This window comes from Oryza glaberrima, chromosome 2 (assembly GCF_000147395.1).
Source record: "Oryza glaberrima chromosome 2, OglaRS2, whole genome shotgun sequence".
Lineage (NCBI taxonomy): Eukaryota > Viridiplantae > Streptophyta > Magnoliopsida > Poales > Poaceae > Oryza > Oryza glaberrima.
This window is the reverse complement of record NC_068327.1, coordinates 27,708,396-27,731,746: the sequence shown is the minus strand read 5'-3', so window position 1 is coordinate 27,731,746 and position 23,351 is coordinate 27,708,396. Positions and strand designations below refer to the sequence as shown.

The 23,351-nt window shown below is 44.2% G+C and overlaps 6 protein-coding genes across 6 annotated transcripts; 2 read left to right on the top strand and 4 right to left on the bottom strand.

The window, feature by feature from the left end:
- Positions 1-2,727: 2,727 nt before the first annotated feature.
- LOC127762636 (benzyl alcohol O-benzoyltransferase-like) lies at positions 2,728-4,936 on the bottom strand. Its single transcript, XM_052287114.1, is given in 6 exon segments — positions 2,728-2,810; positions 2,946-2,979; positions 3,862-4,029; positions 4,195-4,405; positions 4,407-4,525; positions 4,661-4,936. Coding segments are annotated over 6 exon segments (891 nt in total).
- A 471-nt stretch (positions 4,937-5,407) lies between these two features.
- LOC127763004 (uncharacterized) lies at positions 5,408-7,843 on the top strand. Its single transcript, XM_052287560.1, has 2 exons — positions 5,408-6,745; positions 7,324-7,843. Exon 1 carries the CDS (start codon positions 5,588-5,590, stop codon positions 6,734-6,736), a length of 1,149 nt encoding a protein of 382 aa, XP_052143520.1. The 5' UTR covers positions 5,408-5,587; the 3' UTR covers positions 6,737-6,745; positions 7,324-7,843.
- On the bottom strand, positions 7,482-9,921 carry LOC127763003 (phosphoribulokinase, chloroplastic). Its single transcript, XM_052287559.1, has 5 exons — positions 9,211-9,921; positions 8,833-8,917; positions 8,659-8,743; positions 8,248-8,492; positions 7,482-8,017 (listed from the first exon to the last, which is right to left on the bottom strand). Exons 1-5 carry the CDS (start codon positions 9,753-9,755, stop codon positions 7,766-7,768), a joined length of 1,212 nt encoding a protein of 403 aa, XP_052143519.1. The 5' UTR covers positions 9,756-9,921; the 3' UTR covers positions 7,482-7,765.
- Positions 9,922-11,367: 1,446 nt separating this feature from the next.
- LOC127763005 (secretory carrier-associated membrane protein 5) lies at positions 11,368-15,092 on the bottom strand. Its single transcript, XM_052287561.1, has 12 exons — positions 14,869-15,092; positions 14,549-14,716; positions 14,357-14,419; positions 14,205-14,238; positions 13,947-14,069; positions 13,764-13,826; positions 13,478-13,571; positions 13,132-13,177; positions 12,979-13,046; positions 12,818-12,866; positions 12,568-12,633; positions 11,368-11,647 (listed from the first exon to the last, which is right to left on the bottom strand). Exons 1-12 carry the CDS (start codon positions 14,920-14,922, stop codon positions 11,615-11,617), a joined length of 861 nt encoding a protein of 286 aa, XP_052143521.1. The 5' UTR covers positions 14,923-15,092; the 3' UTR covers positions 11,368-11,614.
- A 213-nt stretch (positions 15,093-15,305) lies between these two features.
- Positions 15,306-17,043, top strand: LOC127763006 (uncharacterized). Its single transcript, XM_052287562.1, has 3 exons — positions 15,306-15,479; positions 16,122-16,304; positions 16,565-17,043. The coding sequence occupies exons 1-3, from the start codon at positions 15,420-15,422 to the stop codon at positions 16,790-16,792; spliced, it is 471 nt and encodes a 156-aa protein (XP_052143522.1). The 5' UTR covers positions 15,306-15,419; the 3' UTR covers positions 16,793-17,043.
- Positions 17,044-17,665: 622 nt separating this feature from the next.
- Positions 17,666-22,241, bottom strand: LOC127763002 (uncharacterized). Its single transcript, XM_052287558.1, has 7 exons — positions 21,852-22,241; positions 21,670-21,765; positions 20,792-21,212; positions 20,101-20,191; positions 19,423-19,759; positions 19,189-19,337; positions 17,666-18,460 (listed from the first exon to the last, which is right to left on the bottom strand). The coding sequence occupies exons 1-7, from the start codon at positions 22,164-22,166 to the stop codon at positions 17,947-17,949; spliced, it is 1,923 nt and encodes a 640-aa protein (XP_052143518.1). The 5' UTR covers positions 22,167-22,241; the 3' UTR covers positions 17,666-17,946.
- Positions 22,242-23,351: the final 1,110 nt, after the last annotated feature.

Sequence of the window (23,351 nt, the reverse complement as noted above, 5' to 3'; positions counted from 1 at the left end):
TAGCTAGCTAAATTAAACAGATTAGAGAGCTCACATAAGTTTATTTACTCTCATTAGCAAGAAGAAAGTAATCACACTAAACACAAATAAAAGGAAATCATGCATACACATATATGGATGTAATAGTAGCACATTACTGCACCTGGTACTTAATATTCGTGCCAGAAGCACAGGACGTGCCATGCCATTGTGATGTTTGTACGAGCATGTACGTTACAAACCCTGCTGAGAAACTCCCTCTATTCTAAAATAAATCAACCTAAGATATATGTGTTTAGATTTATTGTAATTTATTTTTTGACCGAAGTAGGTTGCACAGGCAGCGATTGATTGGTTCCTTGCATTGCTTTGCATTACAAGTGTCAGGCAAAGCCCTACCGCCCTACCTACTCATATGTATATATTCCCTCCGTCCCCCCCTAAAAAAAACTCAACCTAGAAATATTTTTTTTAGTAAAATAAATTTAGACATCACATTTTTTAGGTTGATTTTTTTAACGGAGAGGGTATATCATAATTGTACTAACCAGATTAGCTCAGATTTCTTGACTCCATGTTGTATATGTACTTCAGTCCAAGCTACTCACATGGTAGTGCTTTTTTTCCCCTTCATGTAGTAGCATGCATATACCTTTTCCACCCTCTTCAGCTCTTTCCCTGCCTCTGTTGCACGTACATGTTTTTTTTATTAATCATTACTTATATTACGTCAACAAGAACTTAATTTCATCTACAATGTGTAAGAATGTCTATGTTTAGTTTCCTGGCATGCTTCTATTAATTTGGATGCCAAAGGGTTTGCATGTATGGCAAAACTAATTAGACAGAGCTAGTGAGATTAAGTGTGTAAGAACGTCGTCTATGTGGAGTGCTTGCGGTGATACAGCTAGAGAGCTAGCGAGACTAGATCACTAGACAGAGAAGACAAAAGGCGTCATTAAGGATGCCACATGACAACGAATTAAACCCAAGGCCTAGATTAAGACAACGCTTAGCCGTCTTGTTTACAGCCATTAATTAATTAGCTAGTACACTTAATGAAATTGGAAGAACCATTACCACTTGGCCATGGAGCCTCTTTTCAAGTTCGTTACAATAATTGATTCGAGATTTGTCTTGTCCAACTCCCACGTTCGTCCATGTGTTTAAAAATCTAGCACCTCACATAATAAATATTAAATACACTATCTCGCTGCCTGCCTAAAGATAGCTAGCTAATGAGCTTGTTGCACGGAAGCAATATCTCTCTCCCATCGCATCAGTGGGATTCTCTGATCCATGGTCAGGCTTGCATATGCAGATTAAGGACAAGCTAGCTAGCTAGGGCAAGATGGAATAAGAAGCATCGACTACAATGCATGTGACATCAAGCTAGCATGCATGCATATGAATGTATATCATATTATAATCTCGAAAAAGTGTCACTTGTTGTTCTTATGCTATTATTCTAAAACAACTGTCAATTTAATTAGAGAACTTAATTATGTGTACAGACACTGCTGATCTGTTCCTTTGCATGTGCACGCACTCGATCGATCCCTTTCCCTGCCTGAAACTGCTGCCCTAAGCTAGAACAGTGCACTTAACTATACGATATTAACCAGTGAGATTTACGTTTTGACCATGTTGCAAAGGTTAAATTTGGGATCAATAACCAAGACCAGTTGCTACTTCAAAAGTTTTGGCCTTTTGGATGACACACTAATGACTTCAGGGATGTCGTCAGAGTCATCAAAGTAATGCCATATATGTACAAGCTAGGCCAGAGAACTGGATTTGCTCCAGTGCTTGCATCACGTGATCAGAGTTAATTGAGACCTTAATCTGATCTTGAAATTTCAGCATACGTGTAGCTGATAGTTGCTTTAAGCTGATCAAGCCTTCACATGCAAGCATCTTAATTTTTTAATTAGTAGAATAGTAATGTTTCTTTGTGCTAGCGTACAAAAAAATACAGAGACAACCATTGCTATTTCCGGCAGCTATTGGCGCAGAAGGATATGAATGCAAACTGAAACTATTTTCACACTGCCACCTGACCTGCATGCTTATCCTTCCAACAAGACGCCATAGCAGCTAATCACGGGATTATCTTAGGGTTAGTTACAGGTCCGTCCAAATATGCTTATATCATCGTCCATAGATTTGTTAATTAATCACTTCACCAAAACAAGATTAATTAGTGAGCTCACACTAAGATGCTCCCGCGCCCTCTGATCATGACACTGATCGAGGGAGTTAAAAATACAAATAAATATATCTGCCTTCATTCGGAGATAATACTTGAGGAGCTGGATCCAAACTTTGAATCTGATTAGCCCCAATCCAAGTTAGCTAATATTTAAAGACATGCAGTTGCAATTTAATTTGTTATGCATAGTTAACTAACTATGAAAAGTCTTACCTGCTAGTAGACTCCTAGAGGACTGTAAGAATATGGTCGATCCATCACCCCCATATTTTCTGAACTTTATAGTACTAGTTCAGATCTTCAGCGTTAATATGCAATAGGTAGCTATAGCTAGATTAGGCGCAACTGTAGTTTATTTAGTTTAGTCCTATTAGATATATCTAGCTAGTTAGCTAGCTAAGCATCAGGCATAATTTAATTGAACTCTCGTAGTATTATACATGTATTGAATAATATCTAGATTATCTTGTTAGTAGGTAGGAAGTATGAAATTATCTACACTGACAGTCATGAGTTGGGATTTGGGAATACACGACTCATTTGGTCCTTGTAGTACTCCAGTACACCATGCTGATATCTGAATCTCCAATAATGTACTGAAACACCATCAGCTGCACTGCTGCAGTACATAACTCGTGCTGAACTTTTTTACAACTTCATATATATGCTTCATCACACTAGCCCTTGCAGGTGTTCTACAAAGTCCGAAACTAGTTGTTTTTGCTGTGGGAAACCCAAGGAATCCGACGCATACGTCCTTGTATAATTTGCAAGAACTCGTACTTGTACTGATCGCGAGTGATCAAGACATGATCAATTGAAAGCCAGTGCCTCGTGATGGCCGATCGATGGAGCGAGAGCTTGGGGAGGCGTGCGAGTACACGTGAAGGAAGCATGAAACAGATCATCACCGTGGTTTTAATCAGGAACAGGACAGCGTAGATCACCTTTGCTTGTGTTTAACTCCCCTTAATCCCAGCTCCTTGATGCCAGTGACTGATCTTATAAAATTGTTGACTCGGGAAGGGAAAGCACAAGTCAAAACCTCCACGCGGATGCAATCGCCGATGCTTTCAGTTCTCAAGATTGCAGTGGCCGATGAAGCTTCAGGGAGCTAAACTTTTAGCTGCTGTATCTGCTAAAATCTCTCATTTTTCAAACAGTCTATATTTTCTTCAGAGTCTAAAAATATGTAGTTATAGAATACAGAAAATAAACTAAAGCTAAAAATTTAAAACCCAAATTTTCTAAATTTCCAGAAACTGATTACCAGTCAGCTGTGTTTCTCCGTAAACAGAACCTCGGAAGTTTTAGTACGATTGATTTTGTTTGGTTAGGCTTACAGATTCAGCCCAATCGGAGGTAAACTAAATGGCTCTTGGGCCTTTGAGCTGAGGTTGTGAGGCCCACATACGGGCATCCAAAAGTGGCGGAATAAGGTCACCGGAGGTCCCTCAACTGAACAGCGAGATTTTCTAAGGTCCCTTAACTAGAAAACCATAAATGTGTACTCCTAAACTCTCTCAAACCATTCACCGAAGGTCCCTTGGCAGTATTTTTGTCTGGTTTTGCTGACGTGGCATCCTAGTCAGAAAAAAATATAAAAAATTACGTGGGGCCCACATGTCAGCTGCACTTTTTTTCCCTTTTCTTTTCTTCTCCTTCTGTACTCTCTTCTTTGATTCTCTCTTCAGCAAGCGCGGCAGACACAGGCGGAGCGGCGTGATGGGGTTCTCCTCCGTGGAGGCGACGAGCACGGCCGCGGTGGCGACGGCAGGTTCCCAGACCCGGAGCCAGCGGTTGCCGACGCCGCCGCAGCAAGTAGCAGGCGAGCGCGGCTGGAGCAGGTAGAGGGGCGGCGGTCAGTGGGAGAGCGCGGCTGCAGCGGCGGGCGAGCGGCAGCGGGCGGCGACGCGCGGCCGGAGCAGGCGGAAGGGCGGCGTCGGCGGCTGTAGGCGGCGGAAAGCGGCGGTCTGGGCCCGGGGACTCGAGGAGAAGGAAACATGAGCACCGGGGCCGAGGCGCGTGGGGAGCTGGTCGCGCAACGTGGCGACATCATCAGGGCCGAAGAGGAACCTGCAGTGCACGAGCTCGTCGCCTGGATGGAGCTTGTCGCTGGCCTCGTCGGACGTCAGCTCGTACTCGGGGTGGTCGTACGCCGGACGCGGCGGGTGGCGCGCGTCGAGGGGCTCCCTCGCTCACACCGGCCGGACGCTCCGCGCCTTCCGCGAGCTCACCGACGGCCTGCAAGAACTGCGTGATCCCCGCCGCGTCGACGAGGTTGTGGCAAATCTGGGTGCTGAACACGAAGCCGCCACACCTCAGTCTCGTCACCTATGATGCAACATGAAGCCGCCACACCTCAGCCTTGTCACTTACATGCATGGCATCATGTATACGTAAATCACGTACAATACAAATGGTGCAAAATTTGCAAAGTTTATTCAAGTTTTATGACGACGTACGTACCTGCACGTAGAGTAGTGGCCGGTCGGTGACGACGGCGAAGTTGCTATCCGGCAGGGTCAAGAGTTCGCCGGTGCAAGGGATCGGCGGGCACAACGAGTCACCGAACTCCTCCAGCGAGACGTCGGCGTCGGCCTCGACAAACGAGACGAACGCGGAGGAGGCCGATGAGGAAGTCCACCGCGTCCTTGCGCGCCTACGCGAGCGCTTGTCCACCAGCAGCTTCAGCTGCGGCCCGGCCTCGGCAGGCTTCGCCGGTGCCGTCGTGTCATTCGCCATCTGCAAGCACATAGTGCTCCTAGCAATCAATAATGATGTCCACATTTTTATTGATGGGTGCGATCAAGGAGAAGCTGACGGTGAGCCTAGCGGCGACGCAGGCGCAGCAGCAGCATCTGGGCGGCGGCGAGGAGCGCGCGGCGGAGAATGCGGTGTTGGTGTAGCAGCCGCTGCTCCGGCTGAACGCACTGGCTTCGGGTCTGGGAACCTGCCGTCACAGCCGCGGCCGTGCTCGTCGCCTCCACGGAGGAGAACCCCATCACACCGCTCCGCCTGTGGCTGCCGCGCTCGCTGAAGAGAGAAGAGAGAAGAGGAGAAGAACAAAAGAGAAAAAAAAGATGTGCAGCTGACATGTGGGCCCCACGCAATTTTTTAAATTTTTTTTGCTGACTAGGATGCCACGTCAGCAAAACCGGGCAAAAATACTGCTGAGGGACCTTCGGTGAACGGTTTGAGAGAGTTTAGGGGTACACATTTCTGGTTTTGTAGTTAAGGGATCTAAAAAAAATCTCGCTGTTAAGTTGAGGGACCTCGGGTGACCTTATTCCTAAAGTGGCGGCGTCAACGGCCCGGCCCATTTACCGGCCACGGTCCTCGTCTGCAGGAAGGGGAGAAAAGGCCTCGCCGGCGGCGCGCCCCACGAGAACTCCGATGATTTGCGCCTCCCCCACCGGCGGCGGTGCGGTGATGGATCCTTCGCCGGAGTTCCGCGACTGGGCCAACCTGCCGGAGCTGCCGCTCTCGGAGGTGCTACGGGGCCTCCTCCCCTGCCTCCGCTCCGTCTACGCCTTCGCCGCCGCGTGCCAGCCCTGGCGCCGCCTGCTCCAGGACTCCGCCGCCGACCTCGTCCGCCCCCGCATCCCGCCGCTCCTCCTCCTCTGCCCCACCTATCGCGTCGTCCCTTTCTCCCAGCTCGTCGTCGCGGCGCTCCTCTCCTCCTACCCCGTCCCGGGCGACGCCACCCTCCTCTCCGCCTCCCGCGGCCACCTCGTCCTCCTCCGCCGCCGCGACCCCTTCCACGGCCTCCACCTCGTCGACGCGCTCACCGGCGCCACGCGCCACGCGCTGCCGCTCCCTTCCCCGCACTTCGCCTACCACTACGCCGCCCTCGCGCCATCCCGCCGCCTCCTCCTCTTCCATTCCAAGCACGCCTTCTTCTCCCTCCCCGTGGGCGACGCGGGCCACAACCCTCGCCTCGATTGGACCAAGCACAGCCTCCCCCGTGCCGCCTCCTTCGTTCGATCCATCCTCGAATTCCGCGGGCGCGTCCTCGGCTTGACCGATCGCGCGCAGCTGCTGGAGTTCCACCTCGATGCCAACCCTCCGAACAAATCCGCCCAAATGTTGCACGCCGCCGGCCTCCCTGAGGTCAGCACGTTCGACCGGTGGCACTTCGGCCCGCATCTGGTCGCCGCCGGTGATCGATTGCTCCTGGTGCTCTTCATGATGGGGCCGAAATTGGGCCATATGTTTGAGACATTGGTGAGTGTGAAGAAGGTTGGCGTCTATGCACTTGACATGGTGAAGATGAGGTGGGAAGAGGTGGACAACATTGGGGCTTACAGCTTGTTTGTGGACTGCGCCGGGAGGAGTACAGCTGCTTGTGTAGACGTGGAGAACTGTGGCGTGGAGGCGAACCGAATTTACATTGCTGCTCCTGGGTGCCGTGACTGGTATGCATGGCGGCCTGGGCGTGAGGTGCCTCTCGGTGGTCAAGGGCTTGGACCATTGTCCATTCAAGCAATGAACCACTTGCCATGGCCTTCACAGATATGGATTTATCCACGTCTTCTCTTTTGATGATGCATGGTAACTAGTGAGACAAGTGAAGAAACCTTATCTATGATCAGTTGTTTTGCTGTAAATCTATTACTGTGGATATTTTACTTCCGTAGCATGTGCCAACATAATGAGTGTTTTTCTAGCAATTCCCTTTCAGCCAACACTTGTCATAGTAAGTCACATTTTTGTATCATATGGAAACACCAAGTACAGATTGTAATTGTCGTCATGACTTCCGGTGGTACCACCTGGTAGGCCGGTACATGCTGATCACCAATGTTTTGTATGAGTTTGTAGGCTTCTCTTTTAGGCTTGCATAACATGCACTGTCTCATATTCATGCTCAGCATCATATTATTTATGCAATTCTTAGACTCCATGTTTATGCAATGTGCTTTTGAAATTCACATATGCAAGCCTATGAGTTTCTGTTCTGAAATCTGGAGTTCCTTTCATGGTTGTCTGTTTGTTATTTATCTGAAACTATCATGTGCACCGTATATAACTTCTGTTTAAAGTATAGCTGCATATAACCATGATGATCCCATGACTCCATTAATTGGTGAACGAATATGATTCACTGAATTGCATTATTCTCACTGCAGATCCACACAATAGAGTGAGATTGGTTAGGCACTCATTGGACTACCACTCATAAATTTTACTCCCAATTCATCTATAAATATTCCGTCTGTATTTTCTTCCCTTGTCGATCATATGTTGTTGACTTATGACCAGAAGCAATAGCCAACAAGAGAGGCACTAAAGGAAGGACCTATTTTTTATAGTAGAAAGCAACCATATTTCTTTCTACATTGAAATATAGAAGATGTACATTGAAATGTGTCAAGAAGAGATGTAGGAGCACCCTCATGGAGAGGGATTTTTAGAAGTTCCATTGCATGGTTTCACAAGTTATGCAATGACCATCCTACTTTCTTCTAGCTGTAATATTTCCAAAACTAGTTACAAGAAATGCGAGGATGCCCATTGTCATTGATATGGTATGGTGATGAAGAGATTCACGAAATATGAATGTGGAGCTCATTAAACTTTTGCCGCTTCAGTAGGTGCACCGGCCCTCTCAGCAATAATCTGCTCATAGAGATCTCTAATCTTCAGTCCTACGATAGTTTGGAAGAGACCTGTTCCATTGTTGCTGCCGGGGAAGTCTGCATGCTTTAGCATTTGCTGTGTCACCTCTCCATAAAATTTGGTTGAGAGGTTGCTTAAATGGCTCTCAACATAGATAAGCTCATCTAGTCTGTCAAATTGGCCATCCATCTCCAGCACTGATACCTGAAGACATCAACAAACCAGTAAGCATATACAGCTCTGGGAGAGGAAAGCTGATTGACAATTATGATTTGTGTACGAAGTGAATTGTTGATCTATAGTTGTTTTGGAGTATTTGTTCATACTTCGGAGTTCAGACTGCTCGCTATCTTGCTGTCATTCTAATATCCAAGTGACAGTGGTTGGTTTGCTGCGGACATGGCAAAAAGGGACAAATAAACCATGTAAATTACCTCATGCCCAAAGTAAGTGTCTGGGCCATAGGCAAATTTGATGCCAGGATAAGAACATGTGAGTTTTCTTCCACAAGGGACCCAGGTGATGCTTGATCCTTCGTCGAAGAGGTAAACTGGGTTGAAGTTCTTTACACCTTCTTTCATGATCAATTTAACACGTAGCACCTTTCCTTCATTGTCATCAGGAATAAGCTGGGTTGGCAGAACTTCAATCACTGCATCAGCATATTGCTTCTGGGGATCTGTCATAACAAATGGTAAGCATTGACATGTCTTGTTTTATTGAGTTTCAATTGTTGGTGATTTGATGTGGTATGCCTTGCATATCTTTTATCTATTCAAATATAGCTTCTTTTTTTACTGAATTATAATTATAGCTTTGAAATTTTAGTTAGTAAAAAGCAGTACCAATGAAGGCATCAAAATCTGGTTTCCTGGCTTCGATACTAGCCTTGATGCTTTCAAGGCTGTGACCGCGCTCTGCCATATCCCTCTGCATAAGTGCAAGTTTATTTTAGCAAAATCTGCTGTTCCATGGCTCATGTGGAAGAAGAAATACATTAACCTTACTGTTGGACAGACCTGAATTTTCCATGCAAATTTAACCTCGTCACTGATGTCCAGGTAGATGCTGAAATCTAGGAGGTCCCTCACACGTTCATCAAACCTGGTTTAAAAGTATAAGTAAACTAATAAGTAATGACAAGAAATTGGAAAAACAATCTGCTTGTGTTAGACTTGCAAAATGATCATGTTAGTTTTACTCGGGAAGTATTTTTACCTCCTGAAAAATCAGGTACTTGAAATATTTTTTAAGATATATAACATAATTTGGACTGAGATTATGAGAGCGATTTACCCAGAATGTAATCAAATGTGATGAAGAAACAAAAGAATAAACACCAAATACTACAGCAGAAGGAAGAATCATGTGGAGCATGGGATAAAATGTAAACTCACATGGGATGTAAGCCCTCAATGACAAAAATCTTGGGGGGCTGGATAAGCTCCGGTGGGTCTAGGAGACCAGTAACATGGTTGTAGATTGGCTTCTCAATTGCCTTGCCTTCTTTGATTGCCTTCACCTGCTCATACATGAGATCAAAATCGTTTGCCCTAGGGTCCAGGGCAGTCACACCTTTCTCCTTCCTGCCAGTCCTGTCCAAGGAATGGTAGTCATCGAGGCATATCACCGTTGTCGTGTCACTGATGAGTGTGTTTGAGTCTGGGTTGCCACCCTTGGGTGGCTCTGCAGCACCACCAAACACACTGGTGAGCCGGCGCATGAAGGTGCTCTTCCCGCATCCTGAGTCTGCTGCAAGGCCAATCACCACTGGCTTGTCGACTGAGCATGAAACCTGAAAGGTTCTTGCTCCTCCGTACCTTGTGCTACCCCTCCTGTTGCTTCTGGTGGTGAAGAAGATGACCTGGTTCTGCCTGAAGCTTGTGTTGGTGGTGCATGGGGAGTGCAGGGAGGTGGTGGCATGTAGGCTGGAGATCGCCATCTTTGCTTCTGGCCTTTCTACCTGCTGGAGTTGCTCTTCTTCCCTTCAAGCCTTTTGATTGAGGCTTGATGAGAAGAGAGAGGAGGTTGAAAGAATTGTGGGGATAGAGCTAGGAGAACATAAGGAGGAGAGAGGATGATGATGATGTGGTACCCCTTATTTTCCTTTCTTTTCTGATGATATCAAGGGCAGCTTATAGTGAACTGAAAATGAGTTCTTCAATTTCAAATAATCATATTTTGTCAGCATTCTCCCTATGGACACTGAATTTTATTGTTAAGAAAAGCTTTTTGGCTCTCTTACAATCATCCTTTCTGGTGATGTTTCTAACATTTCTCACTTAATTTCTGAATTTATATAAGTATTATGTGCTGAAAGTTGCAGTGCTTTTTTGCTTGTCTGCTAGCTGCCAAGATACGAAGAGAAGGACGTATTTTGAGATTTATTTTACACATCCTGCATTTTTATGTCCCGGAGAATACATGCACTTGTTCCTGTGCTGCCGATTAATCGATGCTTGAATTTGTGATGGCCAGGGATGCTCGGGAGAAAGCTTGGTGGTGGTTTCATGAATTTAGATATGGTTATGCCACGTGGCAGCGCAGGGATGGCTGGCTGAGGATGAGGGAATGGAGGCTGGAAACTGGAGGCTGGATATCGCTGATGCTGCTCCCTTCAACCTTGCTGTTTGCTGTGCACCATATATGTACATCTAGCCCACCAACGCAGTCCACGCGTAATCTCGTGGCAGCAGGTGAGCATCTCATCACTTCATCAGCAGCCGCGTCACTGTGTGGCCAAGACAAGTCAGCATCCATGTCACTAGATGTCTAGATGGCCGAGACTCGCAGGACATCTCCAAAGCATATGCTGGGGGGCTGCCAACGCCCAACATCCCACGGCCACGAAACTGAAGAAATTCGATTTGTTTCCACTTTCCAGTGCAATTTTATCTTGCAAGTTAATGGTCAGCCGTATGATATAATCAATTATGCATTGATGATATATAATGTCAGGTTTGTGCCGTATATTATTTGTTTGCCGATTTTCTGGCATGTATTCTCAACTCAAGTTGTATCAATGCTTATAATACAAACCGTGCCAAACCAGAACATTATTACCTGGGAAAAATATGATAAACAGCCTCATTTGGTTCTGTATTTGCTGTTAAAAAAATACATAAACATTGGTGAGCACAAGAGTACGAATTTGGTTCCTGTGCAGTCCAGTATGACTGCAACTTAGACAGTCATGCTACGGCTGTGGGATGCAAATCCAAAGGCCCAAATTTAATGGACACTGTTCATTCAAACAATCTAGCACAAAATTATTATAACAAGGTTACTGTAGCATTTAATCTAGATCTTCCACTGAAAAATTGAATGGACAAGATCTTGTGCAGTCCCTAACGTGCAGTTGTAGTTGGGACTGCACCTGATCCCAAGTTCGGCGGAAGCTGAATCTCCAAGGAGTGCAAGATTCCTTCCAAGTCTCAAAGCACAAATGAGATCCCCAGACAGATGGGTTGCTGTCTTCTGGTTCCAACGAGCATGGCTCTTGTCGTAGACCAACAGACCAATCAACCGTAAAATTGAACTATCAAACAAAAGAGTGAACAAAGTGCAATTTGTATAGGTAAAGAATTGAGGTTCAACACAACAGACCGATCAGCCCAGAAAACAACACTATAAAATAGTATTCCTGTTAAAAAAAATAACACTATAGATTGACATGTACTTAGAACATCTCCATCACTACATAACATACAAGATCGACATGTACATATATGTATGCACAGAACTGCAGCTCAATCAGATAGTAGTTGGTGGGCTTTTGTAATATTTCTTCCACGGCCCACTTCACTTGTGCCCTCTGAAATACATGTATACTTTCTGCATGCACCAAAATCAGAGGATCAAAAGTTGGCATTGGCATAATGCATGATGAGAAATGATACATAACGTTAAAAAGGTAAAGGTGTATAACACCAATTACAAGGGATTGATATTAATGTGAGAATGTGATATGCGCCTTCAATCTTTTGTTTTTTTGTTTTTTTTTTACTGTGAGACAAATGGACATCGCAGCCACAAAAGATTGGCTAGCTGATCTACATCATGTGCTTTTATCCATAAAGCTACAATCACAAGTAAATAAAAAAAATCCTACTTTATTAAATGCAAGAAACTTCACTTTTGTTGAAAGTCATGCATAGAAATGAACAGATAGAAAGCCAAACCAATGAAAATAATAGTAAGTACAAAAAGCTTCTAATTAGAGAAGTGCACTAACATATATAAGAAATTAACAAAATTATGTGAATAAATATAATCATTGTTCCATAACTAACTGTATTTATCTCGATATACGCATGTCCAAACTCAAAATATTTAATCCATAATGAATGTACTCCATGAGTCAAAAATAACTATTTACTCCCTCCGTCCCTTAATATAAGGGATTTTGACATTTTGCTTGCACTGTTTGACCATTCGTCTTATTCAAAAAAATTTGAAATTATTATTTATTTTATTTGTGACTTACTTTATTATTCAAAGTACTTTAAGCACAACTTTTCGTTTTTTATATTTGCACAAATTTTTTGAATAAGACGAGTGGTCAAACAGTACAAGCAAAATGTCAAAATCCCTTATATTAGGGGACCGAGGGAGTACTCATCATCCATTCAGATATAATATCCAGACATGCCTGAAAGGGTTGTGCTAACACCAAGAGGCTTGACAAACAAAATGCAAACTAATACTCCGTAGGAGGGAAGGGACATCATGATAAAGCAGACTGAGTCACAAACCTGAAGAACCCAAATGCTCACAAGTGTCTCCAAGCAAAACAAGGCAAATCCGACAAAGTAAAAGATCTGAAATAACAGAAGTTTATATCAAAATCACATACATATACTCAATAGCGGACCTTTGCAAAGTCGCAATGAAATATTTGTAGACTATGTGAGTAGAGAAGTGTTAGCATAAAACATGCCTAGTTGCTTATTCAATATATGCCAGGTACAGAAGATCCAAAACAGAATCTACAAAACTACTCACCCCGACTATTGCATGATCAGAGAAGGTGTCAATTGCAGCCAATATACCACTGGTGTCAAACAAAACATATTTATATTAGCATCGGATCAGATAAACTAAAGCACAAATCTTGTTGAAATAGCAGAGGTTCATCATATTGAAAGCTCTCAATAGTAGCTTACGTTAATGATTTTCCACGAAATATAACTGGTGGAGCGATGGCAGCAAATACACAGAAGGCAATGTGAAGCTACACCAAAACAAAGACATGAAATAATTCATTCAGGATTTGCAACCCAAAAAAGCATTTACATGCAAGTTGATCAAGGCCATACCATGTAGCAAAGGAAAAACCATCCAAAGCTGAATGCGCTATCAGTTCTGTTCAACATATTGATAGAATATTAAAAATAAAAGCAATGCTAGTAGTAAACATATAGGTACTTGCAGTTCAGTTGATGTTAAACACCATTGAATTCATGATTGCCTATTTTACATCTTTATGACCATATGAATATTTTCTGCGGTTTATTAACAATGATGTGCATGTTAGTGTTTTCAGTATAGTTAGGCTGACAGGAAGTGGAACACTGGAATCCCTTCGTTAACAAATTGCGAGAAGCAAATGACAGTAGATTGTTCTGTGTTGATAGTATGAAACATTAACTGTTGGAGGCATACCTCATTGCGCGGTACAGAGGCCTATACCACATCAAGTATGACAGAGGCATTCCAAGCATACCGTAGATAGTAGCCAGGAAAAAGAGCTTGGAATCTGCACAAGAAAGTACAAAATTTAGTGACCTGGAGCAGACTGCAGTAAAAACCATAAAAGTGCAATAAAAGCACGTTTTAGGTATCTAAACAGCTATTCAAGTAAATTGTACAATACACATGTGCAGGTGCATGCCTGCATGGGCATTGTACAGGGAATGCAAAACTAGCGAGAAAGAAGTGCTTAGCTCACCTCCTCCTCTGATCCAACAGACAATGACAGCAATAAAATTCCAGAAGAGACAAAGTACAATCCCTGTAAATTACAATGACACAAACATTCTCCATAAGTATGAATAGCGCGGTCCTCTTGAAAACAGTATATAGGAACACCCTGCATTAGGGATAGTTAGCATCAAAAGATGATTTGCTGTACCAAGCCAGCTTGCAAATGCAAGGTACTGCAACTTCTGTGCATTGGCAGGTATCTCGTTGGCAATGTCGTGGTGGATAATTGGGAAGAATGGTGGCCAGTTCTTCTCCTCCATGGGCACCCCGGCTACATCAAGTCATCAACGCGGTACAGTGTGCAACATTCAGTTTTTCGTGAACGCACAACATTCAGTTGAAAGGTTCAGCAATAACAGAATAGAAGAAAATCACAGGACCAAATCCAATGCACTTAGAAGCTTACCACTCTTGAGAGCTTCCTCCCTTCTCCTGATATCCTACACCAACACAAAAAAAAAAAAATCCAAGAAAACAGAAACACAGCTAACAATTTAGCATCGTCATTTAATACTAAACCAACACCAAGGATCAAAGGCAACAGCATGATCCACGTACCGCCTCTCGTCTCTTGAGATCTGCCTCCCATTGCAACAGCTCCTTCCCCTTGCCCTTCGAATCCTTCATTGAAGAACAAAAATAATTTAAAAAGAAGTTCCAGATCAGCCACTCGCTAAGCACCACTGCAGAAGTAGTGGGTGATCCTAAAAGCAGACGACATCACGAGACACTTGGGTTAGCCTCTCTTACGCTCATGTTGTCGAGGGGGATGTCGACAGTGGCACCGCCCTTGCTGCCGCCGCCGCCGCCGCCGCCGAGGCCGCCGAACCCGAACGAGAACTGAGACTTGCCTCCGCCACCGCCACCACCACCGCCGCCACCACCACCACCACGACGTGCTCCACCACCTCCTCCATTCTACACCACACCCACACCCCATTAGCATCCGCCACAAAAACACCACACCACACCAACCAAGCGGAGAGATCCGGCCCGAGATCTCAGAGAGCACCAAAGGAGAGAGAGAGAGAGAGAGAGAGAGAGCTGGTTAGGTAGTAGTAGCTGCTTACGGAGAAGGGGTTCTCGTCGGCGCCCTCGTCGAAGGGGTTGGGGTCGTGGTGCATGGCGCCTCGCCGGCTTTGGACCTCGCCTCCCTCCGGCGCGCGGGCGGCGAGCAGAAGCCGGCTACTCGATCGCCGGGGAGAATGGAAAGAGAGAGAAAAAAAATGAAAAAATTCGGTGAGGAATCAGTGGGCTGGCGCTGCGAAATCGGTTGGTGTCGCGGGGTGGACTGACCGACCAACCGACTAGTACTAGTAGTACTAATCTCACTCAACCCAGGTCGCGTCTAGTTCAAGTTTTTTTAAAAAAGAAAAAAACACAAATACTAATATTCTGGTTAATGAGTCACTGACATGTGGGGTCCACACTTTTATTCACTGGAGGGTGGGACCGGACACCCTTGCGTCTTTTTTCTCATTAACTTTCGACGGTTTTCTTTTCTTTTCTTCGTCTCCTTCCTCTTCTTCTCGATCATCATTAGCTGCCTGCCCCCCATAGCGAGAGAAAAGGGAGCTCCCAGCTTGAGCTCCGGCGAGGTACGGAGCAAGAGCGGGGGACGATGGTTGGAATCTTCTCCAGGTTCTCCGCCGGCGCACACCGCCGCGCCAAGAGCGCCGTCGTGAGCTCTCTCTCTCCCCGTCTGCGCCACTTGGGTCTTCCTATTATATTAGGCCCATTTGTGTGTGTGTGTTTTTTTTGGGTAGTTTTAATTCCCCAAGGAGGGATCTAGATGTCGATGGCTATAGCTGAAGACTAGGTTATTGGTAGCTCAGCGAGGTCCCTTCGATTGGGGCTGATTCGATTTGATCTCTTATTCGCTTATCATGGGTAGATTGTGCTTTCTCCAGCGCAGGGTAGTTGCTTTCTTTTACTCTTATGATGTCTCGAATTAGGATTGTTTCAGCGAGGATGGTTGCTTTTAGATGATCTTTGTTTGGTTGGATTCAAGTGAAATAGTATAGTATGTACTAATAACTGTTGGGTGCTTTCTTTGGATTAGTCAACCAAGAACAGACAGCTTGGTTGCTGCCAGAAAATTGGAGAAAGTTGGGAGCTTTTGTTGTTTATGAGAAATTCTCTCGATTTGACAATTCTTTGAATTAGATGCAGTTCCTGACAAATTTGCACAGAGCTAACAATATTACGTGGCCCACCCCTGCAATCAACCAGCAATTGTGGGAACCGAAATAGTTACCGACTTTAGTTATCAAAGGAAAAGATAAATAGTTACTGATTTGGGGTTTCCATTTTGGTGATACAGGAGGTTGTGGAGACGTTGGCACCCAACATGAACAGCGGAGAGCCTGATTCACAAGCTGTTCCTGCAGATAGTCCGCATGGCATTGAGGTCGGCGTCGAGTTCAAGCCGGTGGAGCACCCAGTGGAGCCTGTCAACCTTGATCAACCTGTGAAATGTCCACTTCCTGAACCATCTATACTTCATGTAAGCCATTCAGTCGCTGTTTGTGGAAGAATTGTGTTGTTGGTTTGTGTTATGTAATCCACTATAAGGAGCAAGACACACAAGAGAAAATTCATTTCACCTACACACAAGAGAACCATGCATTTTATTCAACTTATGTAGAGGAAAATCCAGTGCTACAATTGCAACAACATGCCTTCTCTTACAGGTTCCCTGTTTCCTTCAGTGTCTACTTACCTAGCTATATTCCCTTACTTGATGCATCGATTGATGGATACTAGGATGGGAGGATATGGAAAGAAAGGATCGCTACAGCGGGTGTGAGGGTGATGACAGACCTGCCAGTCGTGAAGGAAGGATCGCAGCTTGAGTCCGACAGCAGCGGAGCAAGGTCGCGATCCGCAGTACCGAAGCGCGCCATATTACCCTCTGTAAGTGCCCCTGAGAATAACATCCTAGCTCTGCTTGATGAATGTGACGTGCCTGAGAGCCTGCGTCCTGCCGAATGAGCTTCAGTAAATTAGATGTTGCTAGTACAACTCTATTTTGCCTCATGTTGTTGTGCTTGTGCATTACTGCTTACATGTATTACTCCACTTCGTCAAATGCCACGAGATGAATACAGCAATGTTAGGTCTGAATTTGGAACTGTAACAACAGATGTTGGTGTGAAATGTTTCTACAAATACGGGTAAAGGCAATGTGTACTACATCCGTCGCATTTGTTGAATACAATAAATTTATCACAGAATCACTGATATGCTGGATTTGGTTTTGTGTAACTGCTACTCATTGGTGGTAATCTTGCTTTCCCTGTCTGTTTATGCTACTCTTCAAAATTTCTACTCCAAAGTACAGTCATCATACTGGGCAGAAATTGCAGCTGGATCCTTCTGAGCTTGCAATTCGTGCTCATGTTATTAGTTGAATAAATCGATGCAATGGCTGAATAGCCTATGGTGTTAAGAGAGGAATTCATGCTGTTTGTGGGAGGATAGAATCGAATAAATTCCTCGCAGAATGCAGGGCCCCACTCTAACACTCATGGTTGAAAGCTCGAGCAGTCGAGCTCGCTGCAATGAAGAACGCGGAAGAAAAATGCGGTGGAGCTGGGCGCCGTGCACGCTATGCCGGGGCAATGGTAACGACCAAACGAGTACACAACACTTCATCCAGTCACACATCACGGTATATACGGTGTTTCGACGTAGACTAACAGATCAGTATCATTTCGACGTAGACCAGCAGATCAATATCAACACCACATATCACTGAAAGCTTTTGGATCATTCAGAAGACCACAGCGGCGATCAATGACTTCGAGTCTATGACGTTTATTTATTTATTTATTTTTAAAAAATAAAGATCAACAGAGGGGAATATGTATGCGAAATTAGAGCTGATCAATGATATTGTCCAGTAAATTTCCCATCTTGTCGCAAGTGACACTGCGTTAGGTTATCGTTCATACATGTAATCCTCTTCTTCTGTTGATCATCCACCATTGCCAAAAACTCCCCATGTAAGGGTAAGGATTGCAGCAAAAGAATAATAAAGCTAAAGACAACGAAGCAGATAAATCACCTGGTCGTTCAGGCAACCTCGCAAGAAATAAACATTGTGAGCCTACAGCAAAAGGGGGGGTTGCGCGAAAAGAGACTTCCTAAGCATTCTTCTGCTCATAGCCAGCAAGTCGTCTCCTCTGCTGGTGCTCGGCGACCTTGTAGTCTACAACCTCACGGAACAGGTCTGGAGTCAGCACGCACTCCTTGCTTCCGTACACGGCAGCCTGAACACTTGCCATCAGCTTCGCGATCTCTCTTCCTGAGAAACCCTCGGTCTTGGCAGCCGCCTCCCGTATCAAGTCATCTGTGACACCCTTCACCTCTATCTTCTGAGGCTGACCGCGGAAGAACCTGAGCCAGCTCTTTTCGTGTTTTTCACCAGCTTTCATTATGTACTTGTCCAGATATAGTTTGAGAAGCTTGGACCGCTCATCTTCCCCAGGCAAGGGAAACTCAAGGACCTCATCGATTCGGTCGGCGACAGCAGAGTCAAGGTCACCGGGCCTGTTGGTCGCAAGTGCAAGGACGATGTCCTTAGATTGGTCGCCTGTGCGGAAAAGGAGAGCATTCAGGGCACTCCTTTGAGCTTCACTCATATATGTCTTGTTCCGTCTGCAAGATAGAAGATATTACTCTGAAATGTTAATACTATTCTTTGACTATAACAAATTCCCATTTAAGGAAACCAATTGAAAATATACGAATACACACCCTGTAATGTCAACGTGGGAAGAAATTAGAGTTACAATTTTAAAGAGCTAGAAAGCGGAACTCTGCACAGCATTACCTAATTGCGAAGATGAGTACTCTTATCCAAAGGTGATCACATATTCACATTCCTTTGCTAACCCAACGTTTTCCAGGTGAACTTGTGAAAATTAGGATAAACATATGCAAGAGAAAGAGCTACTTTTTTGCTCAGAATATACAGTTACTTCTGCACAACTGGTCAATTTTGGGCCCCAACTTTACTGGCCATTTTCAGCTTAACAATGGCATGAAAATTTCGTACTGACAAAAGCAAGCACCATACAGGCAAAAGAAACTGAAATAGATGAATGTGGAAACTGAGGATTTGCCACTCAGTCAACCTATTACCTCGCTCACAAGTACCATGTGTCACTGAGGCATCAAGTGGCAAATTCTAAAGCATGTAACAAATGGAATGGCAAGTCCTTACATCAAGTTCAGTGATTGATTGATTGCAAATCATTTATATCATTCATTAAACTTTACTACTTTAGTATCTAAATAGAGATTCAAATCCTTTCTGAAATTTTCAGATGCTGCAAATCCATATTTTCAAACAAGAGCAGACTGAAGATTAGATTATCACTTACTCGCACAAGAAAGCATCAGCTTCATCAATGAAGAGGAGTAAACCTCTATTTGATTTCTTTGCCCAGTCAAACAACTGATGAATCTTAGTGACTGCTTGCGATCCCAATGGTGCAACATCTCCACCAGTCATTAGTGCATAATCTAATCCCTGCAGATGTCCATAATGTTAGTGAGCTAATAATATTCGAAACATTGTCATTAGTGTTCACAGAGACTTGTCAAGTATAACGTACAGATTTCCGAGCTAGTTCTCTTGCTGCCATCGTTTTTCCTGTGCCAGGTGGACCATAGAAAAGCATGTTTCTAAAAGGAGCTTGATGAAGTTTTGTGTTGGCAGTGGCATTAGCAAGCTGCTTCACTCTCTTCTGAAGAGAAGGATTTAGAATAACATCACCAAACCCATTCCCGTTGTTCCCCAAGTTGCTTCCTTTATTCAGTTTACTAGTCATTGTACTCATAGCACGTGAGAAGACACCAGACCAGGGATATTTCCCTCGTGATGACTCTCTAATAAGTGATGGCTGACCTAGAATACGATCAACATAGCCCCAGACCACTCTTGCACCCTCCCTGGAATAAAATACACCAATCTATATAAGAATATAAAGTGAGCAAATGAATGGCAAAAACATAAATTCAGATGCATTCCGAAGGAAAGCAACAATCTCAAGGTAGATGAAATAATGGGCAGTGAATGAATGATAGGTAGAGCAATTGGTTGCTTTGTGCAATCTTTAGAATAAGTTTCATGGAAATTAATCTTGAAAGTTGAAAGTGGGTGCAAAAGAAATAAAGAAGGTACAATAAGCTTGCCAAGGACAATTAATTTGTGCCACTCTTTTCATGGGTACTTATGAAAGAAGTGTTCTTGAATCTGAGACATATACAGCGGTATGGCTTATGAAATTTACCTTGTTGTGTATATCCCAGCTGCAAGTGCTGTGACACCTCCAACTGCTACAACTAGCTTATTTTGATCAGTTAATATTGTCTGTAGACCACCTGAAACATGTAGAAGAAAAGTATTACAGGACACTCAAACTTTTATATATTAAAACAGTTGTGTCATAACAAGAGCACACAAAGACCGTTCCACTCAGCACCCTCTGTCCCACAGTATAAGGCGTGGACACGCGGTCAAACTTGGCACGTGTATCCAACCTTTAACTTTTAATTTCTTATATACTATAATGTTTGTAGAAACAAAATCATAACCATGGGAAAGTAAAATTCAAATGTCAGTCCAATGATATTATCTTCATCAAATAAAATTGAATTTATATTAGATTAATTGTTGATCAAATATTTCAAGAGTTGAATTTTAAAATGCATGCTCGCCTTACGTGGGAAAGATGGAGTACTAAATAAAATTAAAATAGTCTAGTTTAGTACTCCCTCCATCCCAAAATATAAAGGAAAAAAATATTAAACTAGGAACTAGTTTCCTAGTAGAGGCATACAAAATGAAAAGCCATCTCTTCTAAGAGTGTTCCCAAATTCTTAAAAATATATTTATTATACAAAACTTATGAAAATATCTTATAATACTACAGAAAAGAAGTCCAATAAATTCACAATATTGTAGCTATTTATCTGGCATACCTCCTATATGCTCAAAGGTTGTATTTATTAATTGAACCCACTTCTCCTTCTCAGCCTTTGCCCCCTCAATAAGCAATCGCCTTTCAACATCTTCAGTTTGTTTTTTTAACTTTATTCTCGCATTTGCCTCAGCTAAAATTTTCTCTTGCTCAATTTCCTTCTCCACAATTGCCTTTGCTCTATCAGTCTTTCTTCGTTCTTCCTGTATTTGCTCCTCGATCGCACGTCTCATCTGCTCTTGCCTAATCGCTGATTCCTCTTGCATCTTCACGAGCTCCTGGTTTCTCACTCTCTGGGCCTCATGATCTGCCTGCATTCTCTTCCTTGCTAGCTCATCTTCGTATCGAGACATCTGTGATTTTACCTGAGCTCGCTGTTGCTCAAGTTTTTTCCTCTCATCATAATCAACGCGTGTCTTCTCCTGCAAAATTCCTTATGGTAAATAACAAAAGTATGTCCTAACTTGTGAATTCGCATACAGAATTGCCCTGGTGATGACACCCTGAATGTGTACAGGGCTAAATGATCAAGGAAATGGCTTTGGCAGCTAATTAGATTAGCTAGACATAAATATCACCAATAAACACCATATGGAAGTCATATAAGTCAAACTGAATGTCGGTCAGAACTGAATAAAAAATTATTACCATAAGAACACAAAATATTATAGCTGTGACGTTCAATCGCAAAAATATTACTGATCCTACAAAGTGTTCCTTCATAATCCTAAATGTCTCAAAACGTTCCGCTTTCTTCTCTTTTACTTGTTGCAATGGTTTATGACTGGAACCAATTCCAATTCGTTCAAATCATCAGCTCACCATGACTAAGAAAGTAAGAACACAGAAAAAAAAAAGATAGGCCGAGAAATATCTCACCAGTTCGATCGCCGCAAGCTCCTTCTGAAACTCCACCTTCTTCGTCAGGTTCTCCGCCCTCCGCACATCCTCCTGCTGCTTCAATATCTCGAAGACCTGCGCGGCCACGGGTCGAGAACCCCCCGTAAGAATGCAGGCCAAGAAACACCCAACCAGAGCGGTGGAGCCCGGAATCCCCCTACCTTTTTGCCATGCGGCGAGTTCTCGATCTGCTTCAGCATAGCGGCCCCGCGCTCCAGCGCCTCGGGGTCGAACCCGGCGGCGCTGGTGCGGGGGTGATCGTTCCGGACCTTGCGCTTCTCCTCCGCGGCCGGCGGGGGAGCCGGCGGCGTCGGCGGCGGCGGCTGCGCGGCGGGGGGAGGGGTCGGGGGGGCGGAGAAGCCGGGGAATCGGAACGCGGGGGCGCCCCCATCGGCGTACGCCCGCTCGGAGGAGAAGGCGACGACACCGGCGGCGGAGAGGGCGGCGGCCGCGGCCTTCGCGGCGGCGGCAGCCATGGCGGCTTTGGGTGGGGGGGTTTGTGGGAGAGTAGGGTTTAAGGCTTAAGGCGGCCGGCGCATCGACCAGGAGAAGCGGTGGGTGGGGGAAACGAGCGTATTTGTGTGGGGAACCGGTTATCGGACGGACGGACGGCGGCTATGCAGTTCGCCTTGCGGCCCAAGATGAACTTGCTTGCGTTATTATTACTCGCTTTTTCTTGCCACGGAAGACGTGGCCTCTCTAGAGATTTCGCTCTGGTTTTTTTATTATTATTTGTTGCAAAGTTTCTCAAAAAAAATATCTTTTTGCAAATAAACTAGAGCATCACTGTTTAGATAACGAATCTCAGATTTAGCTCCTCATTCTAGGGCATGTTTAGAAAGCTATCAGAAACTATCTCAAACAGTTTAGTTTTTTTACAAGTCCTAATAAGTTATAGTTATATAGTCTATAAAATAAACTAAAAGTCAGAAACTAACTACCAATCAGTAGTTTCTCATAATCTTAAACTCCCCAAACAAGCCCTTAGTATATTTTGCAAAGTTTCTTAAGAAAATTTCTTGCAGAGGAATTGGAGCGTCGCTATTTGGATAATGAATCCTCGTGGTATCTTCATTTATACTGCTACATTCCATATCATAAGGACATATACAATGCAAGTAAATTTAGCGACGTGAAAGAGAGGGGTAGGTGGAAAGAAAACATAGTTACTATGTAAAACAACTCATAGTTGACTCTTAGGCCCTATTAGGGCATAACTCTAATTCCAACCTTCAGCTCCACCTCTTATGTGGAGTTAGAGCTCAACCAAATGATTTCAGCTCTACTCAAACAAGGGAGTGGGGGTAGGCTGAAGTGTTCTCACAAAATAAACTAGAGAGGTGGATCTGGGTTTATGCTTCTCTACAACTTTGTAGGATCAAGGAGGTCGACTAGAGGGGGTGAATAGGCGGTTTTAAAACTTAATGGCACTTAAACAAAACTAACCTAAGTTGCTAGGTAAGGTGAGGTGCAAGGTTAACTAAGCAACTAAGTTAAGTTTTGCAAACCTAAGTGATATGGGCTCAAATATGTCTCTATGAATGTAAATAGCATAATTGTAAATGCAACAAATAAATGAGACAAGAGACAAGGAATTTTTCACCGAGGTTCGGAAACTCGCCGGTTTCCTAATCCCCGTTGAGGCGAGCCCAACTCCACCG

Coding starts and splice junctions, on each gene's coding strand:
- LOC127763003 (XM_052287559.1), bottom strand. CDS start 9,755: ATGGCGATCTCCAGCCTACATGCCACCACCTCCCTGCACTCCCCATGC. Junction 8,918..9,210: donor ATTGAGGGCTTACATCCCAT/GTGAGTTTACAT, acceptor CTTTTAAACCAG/GTTTGATGAACGTGTGAGGG. Junction 8,744..8,832: donor AATTTGCATGGAAAATTCAG/GTCTGTCCAACA, acceptor GCACTTATGCAG/AGGGATATGGCAGAGCGCGG.
- LOC127763005 (XM_052287561.1), bottom strand. CDS start 14,922: ATGCACCACGACCCCAACCCCTTCGACGAGGGCGCCGACGAGAACCCC. Junction 13,827..13,946: donor TGCATTTGCAAGCTGGCTTG/GTACAGCAAATC, acceptor TGTAATTTACAG/GGATTGTACTTTGTCTCTTC. Junction 12,867..12,978: donor TTTCGTGGAAAATCATTAAC/GTAAGCTACTAT, acceptor GTTTGACACCAG/TGGTATATTGGCTGCAATTG.
- LOC127763006 (XM_052287562.1), top strand. CDS start 15,420: ATGGTTGGAATCTTCTCCAGGTTCTCCGCCGGCGCACACCGCCGCGCC. Junction 15,480..16,121: donor GCCGCGCCAAGAGCGCCGTC/GTGAGCTCTCTC, acceptor TTGGTGATACAG/GAGGTTGTGGAGACGTTGGC. Junction 16,305..16,564: donor CTGAACCATCTATACTTCAT/GTAAGCCATTCA, acceptor GATGGATACTAG/GATGGGAGGATATGGAAAGA.
- LOC127763002 (XM_052287558.1), bottom strand. CDS start 22,166: ATGGCTGCCGCCGCCGCGAAGGCCGCGGCCGCCGCCCTCTCCGCCGCC. Junction 19,760..20,100: donor GCTGGGATATACACAACAAG/GTAAATTTCATA, acceptor ATTTTATTCCAG/GGAGGGTGCAAGAGTGGTCT. Junction 18,461..19,188: donor GCTGATGCTTTCTTGTGCGA/GTAAGTGATAAT, acceptor TCTATCTTGCAG/ACGGAACAAGACATATATGA.
- LOC127763004 (XM_052287560.1), top strand. CDS start 5,588: ATGATTTGCGCCTCCCCCACCGGCGGCGGTGCGGTGATGGATCCTTCG.